The sequence below is a fragment of the Anoplopoma fimbria genome, chromosome 24, assembly GCF_027596085.1.
Source record: "Anoplopoma fimbria isolate UVic2021 breed Golden Eagle Sablefish chromosome 24, Afim_UVic_2022, whole genome shotgun sequence".
In the NCBI taxonomy this organism is placed as follows: Eukaryota; Metazoa; Chordata; class Actinopteri; order Perciformes; family Anoplopomatidae; genus Anoplopoma; species Anoplopoma fimbria.
In genome coordinates this window covers 11,137,155-11,158,614 of record NC_072472.1, presented here as the reverse complement: position 1 = coordinate 11,158,614, position 21,460 = coordinate 11,137,155, and the positions used below count along the sequence as shown (strand labels likewise).

At 37.9% G+C, this 21,460-nt stretch overlaps 1 protein-coding gene across 1 annotated transcript; it reads right to left on the bottom strand.

Annotated features, from left to right (window-relative positions):
• Positions 1–1,220: 1,220 nt before the first annotated feature.
• Positions 1,221–20,518, bottom strand: LOC129113875 (adhesion G-protein coupled receptor G2-like). Its single transcript, XM_054626359.1, has 27 exons — positions 20,460–20,518; positions 19,644–19,791; positions 15,713–15,729; positions 15,331–15,404; positions 14,554–14,625; positions 13,482–13,549; positions 13,316–13,378; positions 12,732–13,198; positions 11,603–11,639; positions 11,482–11,519; positions 11,270–11,400; positions 11,106–11,184; positions 8,408–8,535; positions 8,178–8,298; positions 7,816–8,033; positions 7,553–7,754; positions 6,825–6,981; positions 5,342–5,506; positions 5,094–5,216; positions 4,400–4,445; positions 4,211–4,314; positions 3,978–4,102; positions 3,016–3,387; positions 2,595–2,878; positions 2,155–2,256; positions 1,794–1,931; positions 1,221–1,324 (listed from the first exon to the last, which is right to left on the bottom strand). Exons 1-27 carry the CDS (start codon positions 20,516–20,518, stop codon positions 1,221–1,223), a joined length of 3,642 nt encoding a protein of 1,213 aa, XP_054482334.1.
• Positions 20,519–21,460: the final 942 nt, after the last annotated feature.

Here is a 21,460-nt window from a genome sequence, read left to right as displayed (position 1 = left end):
GATCGACTTGTTGAGCCTTTTTGAGAGAGGACACTGGGGGTTGATTAGTCATGCCTGCAGCGGCCGGAAGGGGGAGCTCACGGCCACGATGCCTCATTCTCAATGAAGCTGCCACAGAGAAAGCATCGTGTCCGAGCACCTTTATTGATTTCTCCCCTTTTCAGGGTGTAACCTTTATTGATTTCTCCCCTTTTCAGGGTGTAACAATCGCTAGTCTTTTGCTCTGATAAATTGTGATGAATGTGAAAATAATTATTTTTATTTGACAATTACAAAAAAGGTAATTTAACAGTCAGAACTGGTAAACGTCTGTTGGCTTGTTCTGATATTGACTTGTTGACCATGGTTAAATATCTGTGTAAAGTATGCAACATACCATTAGAATATGATTCCTTATATTGATAACATCAATGTTAAAATAAATAAAGGTTCAGGTTCCTTGTGCAAATACAATTACGTATGAATATAGGAAAGTGAGTAAAAATCAAGTGCCATGTATAATGTTGGATTTCCATTGCCCATTACAAGTCCTAAAATACATGTGACATGCAGACGGGACATAAATTACTCTATATTAACATTATATACAAGTATATCAAAATAAGAGCCTTTAAAAGGGCTCATTGCAAGGGTGGAATACTCTTATGTCTCAAAAAAGTATTAATTGCAAGTTCCCTTCAAACAACTAATCCAAGGCACACTGTAGAGTTTGTGTAAAATAAAAATGCTTTCATTCTTCATGGCAAAATGTATTTAAAATGAAATACGCATTAAAACATATCACCTTGTAGGATACAATGTGACTATATCTACGACTATACTATGGTCCATAATTTTTTTCTGTACATGCCTGCATGTACATCTCGACAACACATTTACCTTAACCTTCAATAATTTTATATTAAATACTCTTTTTTTATTATTAATCCTGAGGGGATATTTCATAGATGTCTCTGCTCATAAAGGTGCGCAAGGTACTGCTGACAATGACCTTTTATGACTTAATATAACATAACTTTTATAAAGAAGACTTGCAATAAATATTTCTTTGAGACATTGAATAATTCCACTCATGCAGTGAGCCCTTATAAAGATTAATAAAGCCCTGGACATGTGAAAGATCCAAAGAGCACCTGTATATGATTACCACAAAGAACCCAGCAGCTCTTCTACTCCATTTTCCTCCCATTAAACAGACTGTTCTTTCCTTTCTTTTTGGATCAGGGCGCTTGTTGGTTTCTGTACTGGCTGTTGATCTCGTTGAGGACCACATCCATACTGGGGTCTTCATCTGCTGTGATGGCTCTGTCTTCAAATGGGCTACCTGTAACACAGCGCTATTGCATTATTTCAATTTTTTTCTTCCTGTAAATAGCATAATGTACACCTGTACAACTGTTAACACAAAAGTTGGTTAAAAAATACATTAAATTTCACTTCTTTATTATATGTTTAGCGCCGCAATATCCACATTTTAATAATACCTATGTGGTAAAGTAATCACATTAATATAATATTATTATAGGACTTTCTTGTTTTTAATAAAGTAAACACTCATCACACATCTGACCGAACACTTGTCATATCAAGGTTAAAACACAGTCAAAGATCTGCAGCAATAGATAAAACCTGTTTTTGACATAGTTGAGTAAATCCTTCTACAAAGACTTACCTAAAGCTTATATGTGAGTGTATGAATCAGTAGTCCAGTCATCTAGTTTGATTTGAGTGACTAAACATCTCAGAGTCAGGTGGCTGTGACTCCCACAATCACGCTGACAGACTTCACTTACCGACGCCATTAATCTGCTCTGAGGAGTCACTGACGAGGAAAGACGAGGAGCTGTTGTTGGACTGTGAGGAATGAAGAGATGTGACTCTGGTCACCGATGACTTCTTCGCAGTCTTCTGTGTTGCAGTCCGACTCCACTCTGTGAAAGGAAATTAAGATTAAAAGGGGAAACGTAACATAATCACTGACATGTAATTAATTACCATCATCATGCATCTGATGCACTTGAATATGTTACTTGGAAAAAACAGATGTCCATTTTCAAAGGAGTTAAAAAACACAGAGGATTACTTGAGTGTGAAACATGTAAAGGTTTCCAGCCAAATGGTAGAGTTAGGAAATGAAAAGTGAACAACTCTAACCTGAGTTCTCTGCTAGTCTCATTCTGCCACAGCACAGGTAGGTCCTCCACTGCTTCCTCACATTTTCCTTTGTCGCACAGTAGAACACAAATATGAAGAAACCTACAAGACAGAAGCAGAATGTTAATATATATTACATGCATACTTCACAACCAGTTTGTTTAAGTTTGTTGTCCTAAATCATTTTATAGCTTTAACTTGAAGGACTTGCAGTTTTGCATTTTTTCTTTAGGGGTGTGTGAGATGTCCAATCTTTGAAATGATCAAAGGGATGAATTTTGTGGTGCTTTCTATGTTGCTAAATATCACAGAATTTGAATGATTCACCTCGATAGTATTTGTATTTGGGTAATTTGTGTCCACTCAATTTTTTGGTCTCCTTTTTCTTTACATTTTGTGTGAAAGGTGATTGCTACAAGACTGAAAATAAGTCAACTCACCTTGTAAGGAGTTAAAGATGGCAAAGAGGTACATGAATGGCAGATTGAGGGGGCCCCAGGCGAAGAAGGCAAAGCCCCAAGTGAGGCCCAGGAGGATCATTATCCCCGCCACACTGCGCACATCCTGCAGCGTGGTGCGGTGCTGCGCATTGTGAGGGTTCTGCCTCTTTATCCGGCACAGTTGCACCAACACCACAACGAACATGGCGAGGTTGAAAAGAAAGATGAGGCAGAAATAGGCCACAACTGATACATAGAAAGCAATGTCATTTTTCAGCCAGCAACTGTGGGAGAATAAATGGATAGAAAAGAATGAAAGGGTTATTTTTTTGTTTCATATGTCAAAACACGATTGGTATTTTTTAAATTTTGTGTAGAAACATGTGCATGTAACTGTAACGGCGTCTGACAGAAAACTCACAAGTCATCACTAGTGCCATCGGAAAACTTCCCATAGGAGACAAGACCGTAGTTGTCTTTGTCAATCGCAATGACAATAATGACCACAATCATCGGGACGCCCCAGCCGACCAGCGAGAACTTCAGCATGTAGCGTGATATGTGGCTGTTGAAGACTTTCACGAGGGCCAGGTACATGTGGACAGCCTCAAGTCCCATCCAGGTGAAGGTGACCAGCAGGAAGTAGTGAAGGAACCAGGCAGTGGAGATGCAGAGGCCCACAGCGCCGGGGTAGAGCGCCAGCCACGCGTCCACCAGGAAGACCAAGTTCAGCATCAGCAGAGCCAGGCACAGCTGGATTAAGATTTTGGATGGAATGTCCTTCCGCAACTTCCTGCAGTGTTCAAACGGTTTAGACAACACAAAGCATATCAGTGTGCTTTTCTCAATAAACAATGTGTCTACTGTAAAAAGTGCACTGCCTCTTTCTAGTTTCCTTAATATTTCCTTGCAAGTCAGATCCATTTGTGGACTCCCATTATATATATATTGTAGTTTGTTTTGTGTTCACAGAAATCAACATAGCATCTTTCACATTTGAAAATGTTACTGCAACTCTAACTATCTATTTACAGACCAACGTGATCTGACATGAGACATAAAAAATACCTTTCATAATATTTTAGTACTGTTTTTATTACCAACAGAGCCGAGACCAGTTCCCTTTATCATGTGTGTTTGGCTATCAATTATTGATTTGAGACTTTTTGATAACTAAACAAGAATCAAAGGCAATTCAAACCCTAAATGAGATTTAATTACAAAAACATTAACATTAATAAAACAGGGCCAGCAACCAAGTTATTTTTTTTTTACTTTTGTAACTCCTAGTGGTTGAATCAAAATAACACATACATGCTACTTTAAAGGTTATTTTTATAATGTTGGATGAGTGTAATTTATCATATGACTCTTAAAACTCACCCAAATGCCAAGTAGGTGAGGAGGGTGATGGACAGGAAGATGGCAGAGATTCCACAGCCAATATAAGTGATAAAGGTAAGGATGGTGGCCTGTTCACGACTGATTAGAGGCTGTCTGGAGAGGTCCTGTAAGAAAAAGAATCATTAAGACAAGTTACAGCAGAGTGGGGAAAGTGCTTACCAAACTTAAAAATAAATGAAAAAATATATATAAACAAAAAATCATCTTCTCACCAGCAATATGGCAAAACTGGTTAAATGGTTGCAGCCACAAACTGTCTCATTGTCTGTGCTGTTTCGGACATGACAGCCTTTTGGATTCCAACCACCTGATTCGTCTGCCGGAAGAAGACGCAGATTAACGATATTTTCCTCCTTTGTTTACATTCACTTAATTCTGATAGACAAAGTTGGAAAACTTACTATTTAACGTAAAGTCCCAGAAAACACATGTAGCCACAAAATTAGCCTGTAGTTAGGGAAAAGGCACAAAAGCTTGAATCAGTTTTCAATCTCTAATGTACATCATGACTTATTTTTCTGTTGTGAGTGACTGCTACTGGTCTTATAGCATGTTTTTGGCCCATCGGTATTTAAACTGCAGCTGCTGAAACTAATTTAAAAAAGTAACATCTGGTTTTCCCCAGTTTTGGGGAATATAGGGCTGTGCATTAGGTGTGCATTCCAATACTCATACTACCATACAATTAGTACAATATACCGGGGAAAAAAATGTAGTATGTCCCAGTACATAGTATGTTAAATGCAGTACGCAAAAAAATACCAGGATGTCCAACTGCATCTGGTCGCATTTTGCAGTATGCAAGCCTGCATGCTTTTTTAGCTATTCTGACCCACAATCCTCTAAGTTGCATAGATATGAACAACAGGATCAAAGTTCAAGGTGCAATGTTATGACAAAGTAATATGAACCAATTTAATGAATACTACATGCAACAGTACACAACTGTTAGGGCAGCCGTGGGATGTACTGGAAGTAAAAGAAAAAGTATGCATTTTGGAACACAGTGTAAGTGTTGCTAGTTTACCTTTGTCTAGTATACTTTATTGAAGGATGAAATGTAAATTAAAAAAAAAAAAAATCCAAGGGACTTACTGGAACGGGCTCCGAGTTCCTCAGGTGAATCACAACATCTTCCTGCAGATTTCTGATTGACAGGTTGGCCACACTCGCTCCAAGGATCCCACTATTGAGTTTGCGTTCTCTCAAAGATCTGTCCTGCATGGCCATTTAGAGACAACACAAACGAAATGTTATAATATGTGATTAAAAATGTCAGAGGTCTGTCTCTCTCTCTCTCTGCACATCTTGCTTGGAATGGGACGTTTGTTGAATGTATGGACCTGGTACACTGTGCTCTCCTGGTAGAAATTGAACTGGACTCTGGTGGCCAGCTGCTGTTGCTCGGTGGTCAGGTCCTGTGTGAGAGATGGGGGCAGCCTGATGGAGCCCTGAGGGATGGATGAGTTTGTTCCCAGACTCCTCCTGAGCCTGGGATCCCCTCGGACCTGCAACACACATGGGACGGATTGAACATAGAGGCATTGGCTTAACTATTTAACATCATAAACTTTTGTTTGGAGCCAATCAATCTGTCAGAGATCCCTATTTGCAATAGCTGAGCTGTGATAACTCAACGCAATTCTCCTTGGATGCCATCAAAAGAAAGTATTACTGGGAAACGCATGAAAACTTGAATGTTTTCATGCAGAAACAGCAGCAGCCTTTCTACCTTTGTAGAACAAACTAAATGTAGCTAAAAATCATGATAAGATCTTAATTATATAAGATAATTATTGAAGAATAATAACTTGAGGATTTTCTTTGAATGAAATGTATTAAATTCATTGTTTTACGGGGAATCTTTTTAATTGTTGTACAAATATATGCACAGGTAATGTTTGATAACTATTTCTAATCATTGCAAGTGCAGCAGGACATAATGAAACATTTGGGCAATTTTTGAACAATATCAAGGCGATGCCAGCTAAATTCCAGGCCCTTAGAAGTGGGTACATTTAAATGGAAAGCAACAATAAAGCATCATTCATGTGTAAATTACACATTTGCTTTTTATGCTGACATGTCAGCATATCTGTTGTGAAAAACTGTTGTGTCTGTCTGCGGTGACAAAGCTCTTTAATGCCTGCAGCATTGCTTTTCCCCTTACAAACAATGCAGCAGTAAAATGCCCCCTGTGGCAGAATTTACACATTGAGGAAGAACTGTTTTATTTTCTTTATTAACAGTTTAGTCTAGTGTCTCCCAACATAGGGCTCCGGTCCCCTTCAAAGGGTCAACTTAAAACTGCCATGGGATAAATCTGAGGGGTCATGAGATGATTGATAGGAGAGAAAATAACAAATAAATAAAGTGCTGCTACACAAGTCTATTAATATTTTGGTATTTTCCATCTGAAAAGTTTGGATGGGAAATGTCTTTTTGGTGAAACAGAAAAAAAAACAGAAAAAGAAAATTCACAGCCATCTGAAACGTGACAGATGGACACTGCCCTAGGTAAAAGGTCACAAGATGAAAACTACTGTTTGATTGAATCTTACAATGTGTTGTATATCCCTCTGAAATGTACTGGAGTTGAAATATTAAGTATAACATTTGACCTCAACCTAAGACTTCAATTCACTCATTTTAGTTTCAGGCTTTCAAATCTCTAAAACTGTGGAAGGACAATCAACTGTAAAATAGCACCACTATCCTAATCCTGCAGAAGAGACTAAACAGTCTAAGCAGCTTCACAAATGTTCTGATGTATGACCTGCACAACACCTCGTGCAGATATAATAAACTGTACTATTCATGCCATACCTGCACATTATTGGGGTCTGAGATGGAGAAAAATGTTTCCTGAAAGTTGCTGCCATCTGCTGGTTGCACAGACAGAGCCACAGATGGGGACAAGAGGGTCTCAGCCTTTCCATCAAGAACCAGCTTCAACCCGACTGTATCAACAATCCCTATAATGCTGAAGAAAAAAATAAATAATGGTATTGTGAAAAATATAAAACATTAGAACATAGCCATTTCATTTACACCAGTGGTTCCCAACCCCTGCCTAGTGGACTTATAACTACGCTTTTGAACACCTGCTACTGGGCCGCAAGGTAGAAATATGATTCTTTGAAAAAAGCAGAATTGTTATATACATAATAGGCAAGGGAAAGGGAGTAATGATGCATTTTTTTTATCATCACTCCCTGTCACATCTCCCTACAAAATACAGACTTTTGAATTAGAGTGGGTTATTAGTGTGCAAAACAAACGTCCATAATGACAATATTTAAGCATGAAACAGAACAGGAAATGTCATTCATATGAACAGTCCAATGGGAGACCCCCTGTCTAACCTTAACTTTCAGCTTGTGTAGTAATGTGTGTGAAGGACAATTTTGCACTGCCCCTGTGGGCAGCATGCAACAAAACCATCGATATAAAAACAGTGTGAAGTAACAAAAAAGAATTCTGAAACCCCTGAGCTGTATTATAACTTTGTAAACAGTAAACATAAGACAATGTTAAATAAGTTAATCTGTAACCTGTTGGAAGAGTCGGACAGCACCTCAGGAGTGGCACCCAGGAGATTGCTGACGATGTGGACGGAGATGTTCCCCAGGGCCAAGCTGACGTTTGGGCCCGACAAAAGATTCCCCAGCTGAGACACCAGCTGAGACACATCGCTGGAGTTCAGCCTGGAAATGTCTTTGGTCCGCTCAAGCAGTGCCCGGGCTTGGCCTTCAGCTGCAGTCAACATTTAAAAAGGGGATACTATAATGATGTAAATATGGCAACAGAATTGTACAAGAGTGCTGAGGTAATAACAAACCTGACAATGGGACAGAAGCAGCAGTGGTGGTGTCATTCGGGGCTTGAGCTGTTGTGTTCAGTGGGGATGAAGTTACATTTACAGAAGAGGTGGTGGTGTTTGGTTGTGGGGTTGTCACATTTGGACTGGGTGTGGTAAACGGCCCAGTAACACACTGCTCTCCTAGCTGATAAAGCACATTTCTTCCATTCTGACTGTAAAGAAAAAGGAAAAATTAAGATTTGGGGTGAAAGTATTTTACATCAGGTGTTAAATGTTTATCACCTACAAAACAAACAGCTCTGAAAGACTTTGTTAAGTAAGTGCAGAAGATAGGGTGGTAAGAAGATCATACAAACCAACTGAATAAGTTATTCTCTTCTATTGTTGGACAAAAGTCAGCAGGCTTTATGATAAGGTCAATCCACTGGAAGTTGGAGCTTAGTGGATTTTCGCCGACTGTTGAATTTCCACAAATTGCTGCGTAACATACAAGACAAAACACAAATGAGGACAGACATGCAGTTATTTTCTTGGCTGTATGAAATCATGTTGAATCGACTTGTTTCCATGTACTAAATATACACACCTGCTCGTCTCACTGGACCAGTGAGAGTGATTTTTTTCTCAGACTGAAACACACTTATCAAGGCTGCCGACACGTTGCAGAGAGGAAGCTCATGGTAAAAGCTTAAAATCACCATGCAGCTTTGAAGACTAGAATGAAAAAAAATCAGAGGTACACAGATTTTAGTCACTGTTCAAATATATCAGTAGCTTTTAAGGAACATTTCACGTCATGCATACGTCAATAGAACAAGACTCACTTTGTTGCTGTGCTTTCACATTCCACATTGGCATCCTGAGTAGAAATTCTCATTTAATCACATTTACTCAAGTAATTACATTCAAGTAACATATTAAAATAAGTTATATATGCTTTGTATAACAAATGTACCACTGTGCATTAAAAGAAATGTGACAAAATTGCAATCCAAGCATTTTAGTGGCAAATTTCCTCAGTGAAATGCATAACTCAGAAACAAAATATTACACTACATTTTCAATTGGATTTCTCTTGTTATAAGCTGGCTTGCTCACTATGAAACTGTTATTTAATACATATTATTGAATCCCTTGTTTATATTTAATCTGGCAAAATGGTTTGATCACAATTGGATTTATTTTGCACTAGTAAATAAGCAAAATATTCATAGTAGAGAACGTGAAAGTTTAGGCAATGATTACAGCTGATTACCTTGTATCCAGATGCAATGTTGGGCAACGGACATGAAACACTGCAAAGGAACATAACAAAGATTGTGATTTATTTTTCAGTTTGATTAAAGGATATTTATTCCATGTGAAATGTGATTTGCATATGCCTAAATGGCAAAACTCACTCTGCACTTGAAGGGCAGCTTTTATGTTGCTTTAGATTAGAAATCTGTAAAGATTCAAGAGTTCAGAGTTTGATGTTACAGACATTAAAGACACATACTAAAACATGCGCATGCACATGTATGCATAACTTACTATGGACGAAACGTATGAGTAGTTCATCTGGGAATCTTGTACTGAAAATGTAAAACTGTAGTATGCATCTGAAAGCAAATAAACAATATTAACTTAACTTGTATCCATGTAGATAAAAATCTGTTGGTTTGTAAGGTGAAAAAAAACAACTCACCAGTTCCAGCGCAGGAAGCAGAACAGACGCAGGTGTCGTTCTTTTTACCTGAAACAAAGTCGAAGCATGTTGGATCATTGAATTCAAATATTAGTGTGAACTGTAGACTGTATAAAATATGGACCTAGTCCCTGTGACGTCATCCACAGGTTTCTGAAGAGCCATTGTGAAGCTCACAGAGGTTGGCTGCAGCAATTACCATCTTAGCAGGGACCACGTAGCCTATCTCTAAAAATGTGCAAATATTTGTATTGTCGGCGGAGGTAAAGGTGACACAGCGGAGGAGACAGCTAGCAGCTAGTGACCTGGTACGACTACCACCTGTCACTGAAAGCGGCCACACATTCAATTTTACCTAACTTTAATTTTCCTAATAATAATATGCCTAACTTACTATAATTTAAATGTGTGAGTTATATGAAAATTCACTGCCAATACAGTTGTCATAAACGGAGAAATTTGCTATATAGATCAAACTGTTTTTGTACCAGGCTGTAAACATGTTTGTTGTAATGTTGGGCTTTTTAACATGGGCGTCTATGGGGACTAACTCGATTTTGGAGCTAGCCTCATGTGGCATTATGAGGAGCCGTAGTTTTTAGCAATTTATTTCAGTCGTCATATACATACAGGTACATACATTAAATGTTGACCCCTGCAATTATCCTAAGCTTTTAGGTGCAGTGGGCAGCTGTAATGAGGGTGAGCAACTTGAGGTCCAATGTCTTGCTCAAAGATATTTCAATACAGAGACAATAGGAGCTGGCCATTAAACTGTGGACCTTCTGGTTAAAGAACGACCACTCTACCCACGGAGCTGCTTCCACGTGGGCTTCATTTCTCTGCACCGGAGGATTTAACCCAGCATTTATAGAAGTATAGAAATAACCGGTTTTATGTAGGGATTTGTGCAGGACTATTACTTGGCCGGGCCCAGTGACTTCTTAGAGACTCCGCTGGTTGCCTGGCTACCTCATGGTGACAACAATAGTTCAGGAAGTCACTGCACCCGCCAAAAACTTTAGCGGTACTGGCAGGCTGATATTTCCCTTTGTTTTCCATGTTTCTTGTCTTCATACTGAGCTAGGCTAATATTACCATACAGATGTCAGAGCTGTATTGAACTTCTCATCAAACGCTCAGCAAAAAAACGCCAAAGTATATTTCCTAAATTGTTGAACTATTTCTTTAAAACTTTAATATTATATATATATTTAATATTTCTGTAGCCTCACATCTGCTCTCACAAAACAGCTTCCACATTAAAGTGATAATGCTTTGGACTCTATGAGACGTCTTCTAAATAATGTCCCAATGTCTACTTTGACATTGTGGGTTAATGTACGTAGATCATTAACAAGGGGTTGAATACGTCGTTAAAGGGTTGTTAAAGGGAAATGTTGAGAGCTCACCTGCACCACAGTGAGTTAAGTTACGCTTAGGAACCACATATGCAGACACTTCACTGTTGAAAGACAGACACATTTGATTCAATTCATAAATAATGCTTAAGAAAACATTGATTTTTAAATTATGAAGACCATTAATTAAATACATATGTTGGGGGGGTTACAAAGGGAAACCCCAAACATCTTACCATGATGCGCCAGCTTGACCAGTATACATACAACTGTTTGGCTCTTGTATATTGCTATTGCACTCATCTAGTAGAGGAGCTGTTCAAAGACACAGAGGGTTAATTGCATTATGGGAACTTATTATTAGGTAGGTAATTATTCATTTCAGAGTATGCACACTCACTCATTTCATATGCGTCTTTCCCCTCCACATGGATGTCAGAAGATGTTTTACTGGCCGCACAGAGCGTCTGAAGGATACAACATGAAGGGACCCTCTGCCTCAGCTTCAGCGTCAAAGAACAGCTGGTTTGTCTGAAGTAGGAGGTTGGTGTCAACAAAGAGGTTCTTTACATTTGCTTTAGTAATTTGAAAGCAGTATGTTATTTCACTTACATTATTGCAGTCTTCATGATGCATGAAACATCAATTTCCTGTTAAAAAATAAATAAACCTTAATTCATGTGATCCTTTTATTCACACACTAACCCACAGATATAACTAAATATTAACTTACCTGAAATAGGCCAGTTGTGTTGTTTATTCTGAAGGCACTGAAAATTAATTGAGACATGATTGAAGTGTTGAAATAAAAAAGTTTATATAACTTTAGAAAGAAGAGAAAATGTACAGTCTTCCTCTTACAACTAAAAGCAACATAAGCAACAAAACCTACCTTTGCTTAATTTAATACATCCAGATGTTTAACTTGCTACAGATATAGTGGGTCTTATAAAACCGGTAGATTATTGTGGTTAATGTTAGCAAATATCGAAACAAGTCAGCTCACTGATTTTTTGATAATTTCTTCTTGTGCTACTGTTACTGTACATTTTAGCATTTCACAGATAAACATTTTAATCGTTTTATGGCATAGGTAAAACAAGCATTGTGTTGCTCAAGGAAAGTTCAACGTCCCCTCATCTTGTATGTGCCACCAGTGGACTCATCCATCGGTTGATGTTCAGCAAAAGACATAGTCTCAAAAGGGAAGTTGTTCTCTCAGTACCGATTCTAGGGAACCGGATACTTACAAATAGTTATACTTTAAGTTCACATTGTTTTGGGGGTCTATATTATAACAGCACAATAACAACATTCTCCTCTTATCCACAGTGTAGACAAAATATAATTTTTGTACTAAACCATCAATAACATAAAAAAATTATTCTGTCTATACTGTCAAAATGTTGGGACCCTTCACCCTTTCATTAATTTTATAATAAATCATTCATCAATACCTGGTTTGTGTCAGAGCTTCCCTAATTTCGCGAACCACGCCCCCGTTGTTTGACGGATTCGGTTTTTTTGTAGATATGTCCATTCCTGCAGTGTTGGCTAAAGTAGCTGTTGCAGGTGTAGTTTTGGTGCTGCTTTCTAACGCTATTGTTGTAGGTGTAGTGATTGTAGGGCCTTCTATCACTGGTGCTGTTGTTGCAGGTGTAGTTTTGGTGCTGCTTTCTAACGTTATTGATGTAGGTCTAGTTGTTATGGTGCCTTCTATTGCTGGTGCTGGTGCTGTTGTTGCAGGTGTAGTTTTGGTGCTGCTTTCTAACGTTATTGATGTAGGTCTAGTTGTTATGGTGCCTTCTATTGCTGGTGCTGGTGCTGTTGTTGCAGGTGTAGTTGTGGTGCTGCTTTCTAACGTTATTGATGTAGGTCTAGTTGTTATGGTGCCTTCTATTGCTGGTGTTGGTGCTGTTGTTGCAGGTGTAGTTGTGGTGCTGCTTTCTAAGGCTATTGTTGTAGATGTAGTTGTTGTGGGGCCTTCCATCACTGGTGCTGTTGTTGCAGTTGTAGTTGTGCTGTTGCTTGCTGTTGTTGTTGTTGCAAGTGTAGTTGTGATGGTGCTTATGGTTGTAGTTGTGTTATTGCTCTGTAACGTTGTAGTTGCTGCAGCTGTAGTTGTGTTGTTACTCTGTATCGTAGTTGCTGCAGCTGTAGTTGTGTTGTTACTCTGTATAGTAGTTGCTGCAGCTGTAGTTGTGTTGTTACTCTGTATCGTAGTTGCTGCAGCTGTAGTTGTGTTGTTACTCTGTATCGTAGTTGCTGCAGCTGTAGTTGTGCCGTTACTCTGTATCGTAGTTGCTGCAGCTGTAGTTGTGCCGTTACTCTGTATCGTAGTTGCTGCAGTTGTCGTATTGCTCTGCAATGTTGTTGTTGCTGTCGTCATGAGCGTCGTCTCGTTTGAAGTACTTGCAGACGTAGTTTGTGGAGAGGTAGGTGTGGCAGTTGTTTCTCCATGGTTTGGAGCCACGCAACTCTGCAGCTCATTTTGGAACACCTGGCTAAGCTGAGAAAGTGAACACAGTAATATATATTTAATCACAGGATATATACATCATATATCCATTATTTTGAAAAGCAACTAGTCCATGAGCAGTTTCCATACATACCCAGGCACGGATTTCTGATTCGTCCTTCGGTTCGTTGATGTCCACAGTGACAAAAACAAAGTAGTATACTGTCATAAGAAGGAAAGACAGAATGTGGTTGAGTAAACAGATTTTAAAAATGGAGAATGCAGTAGTCAAGGAGATATCCTGAGATAAATAGATTATATTATCCACATCCCAGAACCTCAGAGTATATTATTCAGCTGTTTTCACAGGTTGAGATGTGCTCTACGTTAATATTTGACTGATCTTAAATGACAATTTCCCATTTTTTTCAAGCTTCATATAAGCTTCAGCGGAACCTTAGAATGCATTTTTACACAGATTTGTACATGTTGAAAATGGCCATTTGTACAGACAAATACGTATGGGCATGTCAGTACTGGTATAAAAAATTAAATTTTTAATGTCAAGCGTGATACTGTTCCACATTTTCAAACAGTCTGCGACAAGGAGCAGTAGTGTGAGAGAGGGCAGTTGTTGTTTGTTGGAGGCTAATATGACTGTGACTATGGGATGATTCTAGTTATGCAAAATAACTAAGTACATTTACTCACATACTTTATTATAGTACATTTTGAGTTATATTTTAACTCTCAATACTTTCATTTTTGGTTACTTTATACTCCTGCTCCACTTTTGTTTTTTGTTTTAATCCACTACATTCATTTAACAGCTATTGCAAGTTACTTTACATGTTTAAAATTATACATCAGAAACATATAATAATGTTAAAACCATCACTATAAATCCATCCATGAGTAACACAGTGACAGAATGTATGATCATTTTGGTCATGGGCATCATAAACTTTCTGTAATAAAAAAATATAAAAAGAAAAATCCTATTAGGTCAGGGACCCTGGGACAAAATTGTGACCAGTATTGATGAAATCGGTTTGGGGCCGGTATTCATTTTGAACCGGTGGCATATTATAACAAATGAGTGAGACAAGCAGCAGCAGTGTGAGAATGAAAAGAAACACTGTGAAAGACAGTTATGTTTCTGAGTACAAATGTTACTGCTGATATGGCCGTGTGTAAGATGATTCTGTCAGCTTTTGTAAGTTTACCTGACGTCTGTGCATTTGTTGTAGTAATGGAAAGAGGCGAAGGAGTAGCAGAGGTCTCACAGGAAGCCTGTGCTGTTGGTGGGAAAGAAAGAATTACTACTTTCAGTTTGCACAGAGTGAATGACAAAGAGGAAATTTAAATTTCAAATCAACATATCTTCAGTTTATGGTGATTTTTGTGGCTTACAGCTATAATACAGTAAGGTAGACACTGGATATCGGTGTAGACATTAGACATTCTGGAATTTCAATACCACATGGAGTTGACATATGTATAAAGGTTTTCCTGAGATTTAAAGACTAAAACTGTAAATTAATGATTGATAGGTAAAGAATAAAGAAAAAAAATACGAAATGCATGAATACATTGATAAAAAATGAACAACAATGCTAAAATATGGCGTCAATTCTATAAAATATTTTTGGAAAACAAAAGTTCAGCTATATTTGGCAGTAGCCCAAAATTGTTAAATCACACTAAGATGTTTTATAGATTATTCCTCTTGGTCATATTTTCCACCTTTCTCTACAAAGAAGTTAAAGCATTGTGAAGTCTTGACTCATTAGAAAACAGCCAGCACTCAGACTTTCACTTGAATAACCGGTTCCCATATACATCTGGGAAGGAAATGCAACATATTCATGTTTGGGTGTAACATGACTGGCTATTTATGAATAGAGTTGCAGAGTTGTCAATCCAGATGAGGCTAGCAGATGACAGACGCTGCGAATCCTTTGTCTGCTAACAACTCTAACCTGTCATAGCTGATGTCATACCTGCCAATAGGAGGACCAGCAGAAGTATGTGCAACCAGTGTAGATGTTTGACATGTGAGTCTGGCTTCTTCGGTCTGTAATATAACAAAGAGAGTCATTTTAACAGTTTTTCCAAATGTTCATATGAAATGAAAACATAAGCTTCACTGTACTGACATATTTCCTTCTTGATATCTATTGTTGAACAGCAGTTCAAAAGGGTGAAAGAGTGAGGCACACAAAAAGCTTCTCAGGCTAATCACAAACAGCTTTTCCCACCCCACCTATGTAAATGAATGCTGTAGGCATATACTGTAATTATGTGATACAGGTTTTCTCTTTGGTCAATGGAATCTGAAGAAATTAATATTGCCACATCAAACACATTCCTGTTCAGAGTCACCTTTGGGTATAATCACACTACAGAACAAACACATTAGCTTTATCACAGCTTGGGGAAAGTGCACTAGAGGTATTGCACTGTACAGAAACACGTTTGTTCACATGAACAAATGGTGAATGTTTGCTCGAACCAGAGCTTTACAGAGGTGTTTACATTTGTTATGAAGCTGTGCTGTTACTATGCAAATTTCCCCGCTGCGGGACTAATAAAGGATTATCTTATCTCTTATCTATGCAGTGATTTAAGAAGTTCTGTAGCAGAAGACTTTGTAATTTTAAACTCTGTTACCTGCTTTTAATATTAATTGAAAAATAAAAACTAGAAAGAAAGGAATATACGTAATATTATTAGGTGTAGGGACACAATCAGCAGTCAAAGAAGGTTGTGTGTATCCAAGTAGCAAAGAAAAAAAAAATACAGTCCCTCCTACAGCGAGTTTCACATAAATGGAGCAGTAAACAAAACAAATAATAATAGTGAAAGAGTAACTCTGCAAGTTAAAAATCCAGGCAAACAGTTAAACAAAAGTTAAGTCCTGAGGGTTAACAATAAGTTGAATCTACAGTCATGTGTGATATCAAAAAACGAATAGACATTGAGGAGAGGACAAATGTTGCCTTGACCAACAAATCAAGATGTCTTGTTTCAGTTTGTAGATGAACAAGTCAGAATTTTGCAAAAAACAACACAAATCCACCGACCCATATCCCTTCTGGGTTTTCCACAACACCTTAATGAAATCGGATCATCAATGTACCACTACGATGTTTCTGGTGGTAACATGTGCACCCTCTCTTACAATACTAAAGAATATTATGTTGAATACACTTATTGTAAGTCGCTTTGGATAAAAGCGTCTGCTAAATGACTGTAATGTAATGTAATGTAATTATCAGTTACTTCACTTAATACTTTGGTTAAAGATTAAACTATATTAACAAACACAGCCAAATATTCACAAACATTAAAGCATAAAGTAAGGAGGGGAAAATGAACATAAAAATACATTTTAAAAGTGATTAGGTTAGGAGTTTAAATAAAGGAATAAGGAAATCAATGATTTATTTATATATGTAAATAGGAAAGCTTGGTATATAATCCAGATTCAAACCAGATCTGGCAGTGATTTCTAAGATGATCAGTGATTCCTCATTAAGGAAAAGTAGACACACCACCACCACCACCACCAACCACCACCACCACTTTACCTGACAAGGGGCCGACATGAAGATCCATCAGAATAAATGCTTGAAGCTTTCATGATTTTGTCTTCATATTCTCGAAACATAACTTTCCGTCTGCAAATCCTTTAAGCTTGAAAACAAAGGCAAACCATAAACATTAGGAGTTCATTTTCTTCTCTAAACCTTCACAACCTTGTTGTTTCTGTCGTTGTTGGCTGGCTGCTGTGAGAGTTCCCTGTGGCTTACTCATACAGGATCAATAGCAGACACATATGGCACGCCCCTGAAACGTCAACCTGAACATGTGGCTGCCGCATACATTCACTTTACCTTAGTCTCGCAACTATTGTCCACCTCCTGAACAGGAAATAATTTGGTTTTAGACCAGATCAGCAAAAGGCCCACTCTGCTGTTCTATCATCAGAAATGATTACTGTACACAACTAATGTCCCAGTAGGTAAGAGATCTTTCTCTTTTTTTTGGCAGTAAAGGTGCGCCTCAGGGTGTGTCCTAAACCTGAGTGATCTCAGTGACAGACACAACCAGAAACAAGTGTTTCCAGGGTAACACTACAGTGCTTTAAGAGTGCCGCATTGAGACATTTACTGTGCGAAGCCACGCACCAGCATTATGTGTCTGTCAAGTTATGCACCTGCTTTACAGGACTCTGAAAGGGAGGAGTGTGTCTGTCACGCACCACCAACACTGCACTCGTTTAAACACACACGAAAAACACACAGACATTTATTTCCTTTATTGTTGTGGCTCCTCAAATTATATTTAACCAGGCAAACACTATATTTAATTCAGTTACACCCTGTAGAGTGCACACACACTTACCTGATAGGGTGTGTAGGTGATTCAGGACTGACGACTGAGATCATTTTGAAAAGCTGTGTCAAACCTATGAAATGAATTTGTGTCGTAAATTAAAAACACAATGAGGTCAGGGGTCAAACTGACCACACTGAGTACGAGGGCTCAATTAACTAAATAAAAGTTTAAATCAGTATAAAATGACAAACTAAGCTGGCAGAAGATGTAAACAAAAGCGAACCTAAATTCGATTTGATTTCATATCCTGGTAAGCCAGATATTTGTTATGTAATATTATAACAGCTGTTTGATCAATAAAGCATTAATTATGTATTCAAATTTAAACAGTAGTGGCAACCCTTACAATTACACCATATTGTACAGTACAACCGAACAGATTTCATGCTGTACCAGCTTGAGTTTCTCAGTTAATAAGATAAAGAAACAAAAAAAATAGGACATGTGTAGTTCTCTATCTGTACACCAGGGGGAGGCAGTAAAACAACAAGTCAGGTTTTAATATGTTAGAAGGACAGTGATGGCAGAGCAGACCCAAACACTTTCTTTAAAGATCAACAGCCTTTGATTGGCTTCATGATTCAAATTGAAATTAAATTCCAAAAAAGATTTAATGGCTTTATCTATTCCATTTCTGCTGCTGATCATTGTGCAGGATGTTTTGTTCACATACTGCAGAATTAACAACACCAGAAGAGATCACTAAACCACTATATTAAAGCTGGGCATCTTTAAAAAGATTTGATGTCAGTACCAATACCCTTGAAATTCTAAAGATACTAATAGAGTACTTGATTCAATACCCATTATGCGAATGAAAGCTATGCTTTTATCCGAATGGCTAATCGCCGCCGCACTGCGCAGCGTACAGTGGTTACCGCAACTTTGCCGGCTAGCTGATGGCTCCGGCTTTTGAGACATGTGCAGGCAGGCACTCCTAGATGTATGAGTTGTAGCTGCTGCAATAAATGGCCCATCAAAACGCATTAAATCAAAAATGCTTGCGATGATTGGCTGCAAGTAAAACCATACAAATAGTAATTTCTTTCACACAAAGTATTAACACGTAATATGTACTTTTATTAAAAAACTACTTTGTCATTTAAGAGAATTGTAATGTAAAAAAAAAAATCTTTGACATTAAAGGAACCATGGACAAGAAAAGCTGTAGCTCTAAACCAAATACAAGCTACATTTTAATGTGTATTGATTATTTTAGGGGTGCCACTAATGACTAACTTAATAATTATTATCTATTGACTATTTAACCAATTTGCTGATTAATCTGAACGATCAATGATTGTAATAGGACAAACTGTAGGCTATGTCGTTGTATAATGCAGCATAAAGCAAAACACGCTACCCTTAAAATCTTAAATACTGAAATAAAAGTATCAAGTATCGGTACACTCACCCCTGTTTGTAATAAAAACAAATTGATGGACAAGCCTTTTTCGACAAAGCAGCATAAATGGTCATAAAGCACTGTCTCTGTGAAATTGCAGCATTTTCAGCGTCAAAGTAATTGACACCAACTTGTAATGGCAGACATGGATCATATTATAATAATAATAATGATAATAACAATAATGACCCCACCTAGCAAAATGTTGTTAAAAAGACGTTGCAAGTCGTCTAAAATACATTCCGTTTTAATTCAAAGTGAGAGGTGAAAAAACTATTTTTCCATGCCGTTGAAAAGTCTTTAGTCTAAGATTTTTTATCCAGATTACCACTTTAATAAAATCTATTTTCACAAAAAAGGAAATTACATTACACTAGAAATCTTTAGTTTCATTTTTACCCCCTCAAGTGAAAGTTTAATAACATAGAGACAGAGATACCTTGTTGCCAAGTCTGAGAGCATGGGCAGAGTGTCTTTAATGTTCCATCACCAGGTCACTGGTCTCACTGAGGTGAGGGTAGATGATAGACCTCTGTAGAGCTGTATCTCTTCTTGAACCATCTTTGTAGGGCTGACAATGTCCTCTGTTCTTACTTGAATTGCCATGGCCTCCTCAGCAAATAGATTCCCAAAGATCATGGAGCTTTGGTCGCTTCTGCGGACAAAAAGGAAAAGGAAAAACCAAAGAATAAGACACTCAGGTGAGCCCAGAATAAGTAAATTATCTTCTGAAAACTAATTATCGTCTGTATGCATCTTTAACATTGTTGCTGCTGCAGCTGTACTGTCTTCATCCGAACACTCGTCATGATGTTCACTAGCTGTCTCTTCAAGGTCCTGAAAAGACAAAAACCTTAAGAAAATTGTCAGGTCTCTCAGTATATCTGATGCAAACAACTGTGATATCAATATCATTACACTACACAATTGGAAATAAAATGCTGGCCAGCAAAACAAAACACAACTAGCTCTTCGGCTCTATACAGAAAAATGTGGATGAAGGTACTTTGATTTCAAATCCTCAAAGTTGTCCAGGAGATTGTCTAGCAACAACTGTCAGTGCTTCTACCATCAGTAGACACAAGGCAAAAGCAGGAGTCCGCCTTAAACAAAAGCAAGTGGGTATCTCACAAGTTTGCTCAGCAGCTCAATAATAAACAGTAACGTTACTGTGCAGTTATGTAATACACAATATAAACTGTAAGTCACTTTATATTAAATGCAATATACACCTTACTCATTACAATGATTAAATATATGCCATCTTAAACAAAATATTCATATTGTTTTTCTCTTAAAGCAACATAAACCATGTTTGTTTACATTCTGAACCCAAAGGTTACTTTAACGTTGCCATTTTCTTGCCAAGGTTTGCCTAGCATGGTGGCTATATGGCGGTTAACATGCTAATAAACATTAACTTTGTTGATGAATTTTACCATCCACGTAAGACATAACCAATATGAAAACGTAACCATAAGACTGACAATGTTACACAAACTGCATTAAATATGAACGCTCACTCGGATAGGCAGCGCAATTAAGAATCACTTCGTTAAACGGAAGCTGATTAACGATGCCCTTCGACCATTATGAGTCGTTGGATAGGACTGTTAAGACGATGCCTTTGAAAAACCGGGCCACAAACAATAGGCACCGCCAGTCTGCATGTGGTACATTTAAACAGGTAAGGTTCACACTACAAATCTTTCTGTGGCCTCAGAAATCTTCAGAAGTTTAACTCAGCGGCTGGGGTAACAAAATGCTAACATTGATAAGCTAACGTTGGCGCTAGCACAAGCTAGCCGCTAACGGAAACTAGCTGTCTGTCTCCTCTCCTTTGAACTCACAAAGGAGAAGAGACAACTGACATTTGTGTGACATACTACTTCCTCATAACGTTACACCTTGAACTTTGACCCTCTTGCACATGAAACCACTGGGCAGAGGATTGTGGACCAGAATAGCCAGAAAGCATGCTGGTTTCCATAGGGCCAATTTCCTTAAACCCCAAACCATGGTAAATGGTTAAGTGTGAGATGCTGCAAAGGCCTGAAATGGTGTATATGAATGGGACAGCACTTTGCTGTGACATATCAGGTAACCTTGACAACATTATTTCATGTTTTGTTCATTTGTGGGAATTTATTTTACACTTTTTACTCGCTGATTTGAAAATCTTGCAGGCTCTGTCTTACAAGATGAGAGGTAGCTAATTGTCATATAATCAATTTCCTCGTTTTTGTCAAAAGAGCTTTAATAACAAAATTAAAATGAATTATTCATGAATAAACCAGGTGTGTTATATAGTCCTCTGTTTTCAT

Bases quoted from the DNA above. Each gene is read 5' to 3' on its own strand.
- LOC129113875 (XM_054626359.1), bottom strand. From the start codon at position 20,518: ATGCTAGGCAAACCTTGGCAAGAAAATGGCAACGTTAAAGTAACCTTT. The intron at 11,640-12,731 runs GTTAGAAAGCAG...ATTAATTTTCAG, and splicing joins ACTAGACCTACATCAATAAC to TGCCTTCAGAATAAACAACA. The intron at 6,982-7,552 runs GTTACAGATTAA...TTTTTTCTTCAG, and splicing joins CTGTCCGACTCTTCCAACAG to CATTATAGGGATTGTTGATA.